Genomic DNA, 2500 nt, shown 5'->3' with positions numbered 1-2500 from the left:
ACAACTGTCAATCGCTCTAGGTCTGGGGCGCCATGCAAGCTATCCCCTTGTGCGGGATTGGTGATCATCCGAAAGGTGCAGAATAACCCCAGAACTACACAGGGGGAGCTTGTGAATGATCTCAAGGCAGCTGGGACCACAGTCACCAAGAAAACCATTGGCAACACACTACGCCATAATGGTTTGAAGTACTGCAGCACTCGCAAGGTCCCCCTGCTCAAGGAAGCACATGTACAGGGCCGTCTGAAGTTTGCCAATGAACACTTAAATGATTCTAAGGAGGATTGGGAGACAGGATGTGGTCAGATGAGACCAAAATCAAGCTCTTTGGCATCAACTCGACTTGCCGCGTTTGGAGGGGGAAGATTGCTGAATATGACACCATCCCCACCGTCAAGCATGGAGGTGGAAACATTATGCTTTGGGGCTGTTTCTCTGCCAAGGGTACAGGACGAATCCACTGCATCGAGGGGACTATTGATGGGGCCATGTAACGTGGAATATTGGGCTTGAACCTCATTCCCTCATTCCCTCCCATTGAAAACGCAACCTTAAGGATTTGGAGAGGATCTGCAAAGAAGAGTGGACCAAAATCCCTCCTGAGATGTGTGTAAACCTGGTGACCAACTACAAGAAAAGTCTGACGTCTGTGCTTGCCAACAAGGGTTATTCCACCAAGTACTAAGTCATGTTTTGCTAGGTTCAAATACTTATTTTCTGCATCAAATGCAAATTAAGTCATAAATGATATAAAATGCAGTTTTCTGGATTTTTTTGTTGATATTCTGTTTCTCACTGTTAAAATACACCTACTATTACAATTATAGATCACACATTTCTTTGCAAGTGGCCAAACTTGCGAAATCGGCAGGGGTTCGAATACTTATTTTCCCCACTGTATGTGGCGGTTCTATGGCTAAGAGCTATCTGGAGGTTCTATGGCTAAGAGCTATATGAAGGTTCTCTGGTTCTAAACTCTGTGGAAGTTCTCGGAACCCAGTAGCTCTTTCGTGACAGACTGACCTCAGCAGTGTTAACCCTCTGAAGTCCACGCTCCCTGTGCAGGGATATGGTGGTTTTTATGGGGAATTGCTTTTAAAGCTCAGCCAGTTTTTGTCGGAGAGACATAGAAATTACACCCCCAGAAACCTTGAACCCTTTTCTTTTCAAATTTACACAGTTTGAAACAAATATATAAATAAGCACTTTGTAAGGAGAATAGGACTAGTCTCTTGCACTTTTCAGTCTCTGAGTGAGGTTTCAGCTCCTAACGACCCGCCCATTAGCAAATGACAGCTATTCATATGATAAGGGTATGGTAATTCAGTGATCTCTATTGGGCCATGGTGTGTCAAGAAATCCTGTGGGGGGTACGGGCCACAAAGACATTCCAGGGCCATTAGGTAAGGGCCATTGTTCTTGTCTGAGGTGTCCCATGTGTGTTTACACCTAACTCATCAATATGCATTTGTAGGGACACTAGTTTTGAAAAGGTACAGGTCACTCTAAAATTATAAAAATATAGTAGTGAAACCACACACACTTTCTAAATGCTAAACTCACCTTTGTAAAACTAACACTTATGTTTACAAAGTTCAGAGTTCAAAAGCCTTGCTCCAAAATCTTTACAATGTATTTTTTGTACAAAGTCTGAGCACCTCTGAAAGTATGTTTTTCAAGGCATGGCAGACTACCTAAGAGAGTGAAAAACAGGCTCGGACTCAGTAGTGTTAAGCAACTTCCTTTTTCAGCAGTATATCGGACCTCTCCTACGTTATACGGTAAACACACACACACACACACCCTTTTTCAGCAGTATATCGGACCTCTCCTACGTTATACGGTAAACACACACACACACACACCCTTTTTCAGCAGTATATCGGACCTCTCCTACGATATACGGTAAACACACACACACACACCCTTTCTCAGCAGTATATCTGACCGTTTTACGGTAAACACACACACACACACACACACACACAGTCACGCTCACACACACACATATGTAAGCTCTCTCACACAAACACTCACATATACACACAGACACATTCACACTCACACATACACACACACTCTTACACACGTATACATATACACACACACACACACACAGTCACAGTCACGCTGACGCTCACGCACACACACACTCACAAATGCTGACACTTATACATGCACGCACGCACACACATATGTAAGCTCACACACACACAGTCACGCTCACACACATATACACACAGACACATTCACACTTACACATACAGACACTCACACATGCACACACACACACAGTCACACTCACACACATGCACAAACACACACACACACATACGTAAGCTCACACACACTCACGACGCGTTCATGCTTGTGTGTGTGTGTGTGTGTGTGAGTGTGTGTGTGTGTGTGTGTGTACCTGCAGGTTGACCTCTGCCTCTGTGAAGCTGAGGCAGGAGCAGTAGTGGCGCTGGGAGTCGATGTCCGTGAGCACGGCGGTGAA

At 44.7% G+C, this 2500-nt stretch overlaps 1 protein-coding gene across 2 annotated transcripts in view; it reads right to left on the bottom strand.

Moving 5' to 3' along the window:
* Positions 1-2500, bottom strand: part of sbf2 (SET binding factor 2) — a 54091-nt gene that overhangs the window by 33971 nt on the left and 17620 nt on the right. For both annotated transcript variants that reach the window (XM_031587168.2, XM_031587167.2), the window contains exon 3: positions 2417-2500. This exon is cut by the window's right edge and continues 54 nt beyond it. In XM_031587168.2, the coding sequence (XP_031443028.1) occupies positions 2417-2500 (84 nt within the window). The remainder of the gene's footprint in view (positions 1-2416) is intronic.

The sequence above is a fragment of the Clupea harengus genome, chromosome 20, assembly GCF_900700415.2.
Source record: "Clupea harengus chromosome 20, Ch_v2.0.2, whole genome shotgun sequence".
NCBI lineage: Eukaryota > Metazoa > Chordata > Actinopteri > Clupeiformes > Clupeidae > Clupea > Clupea harengus.
Note: the sequence above shows the minus strand (reverse complement) of the source record. Positions and strands in the feature narration are given on the sequence as shown.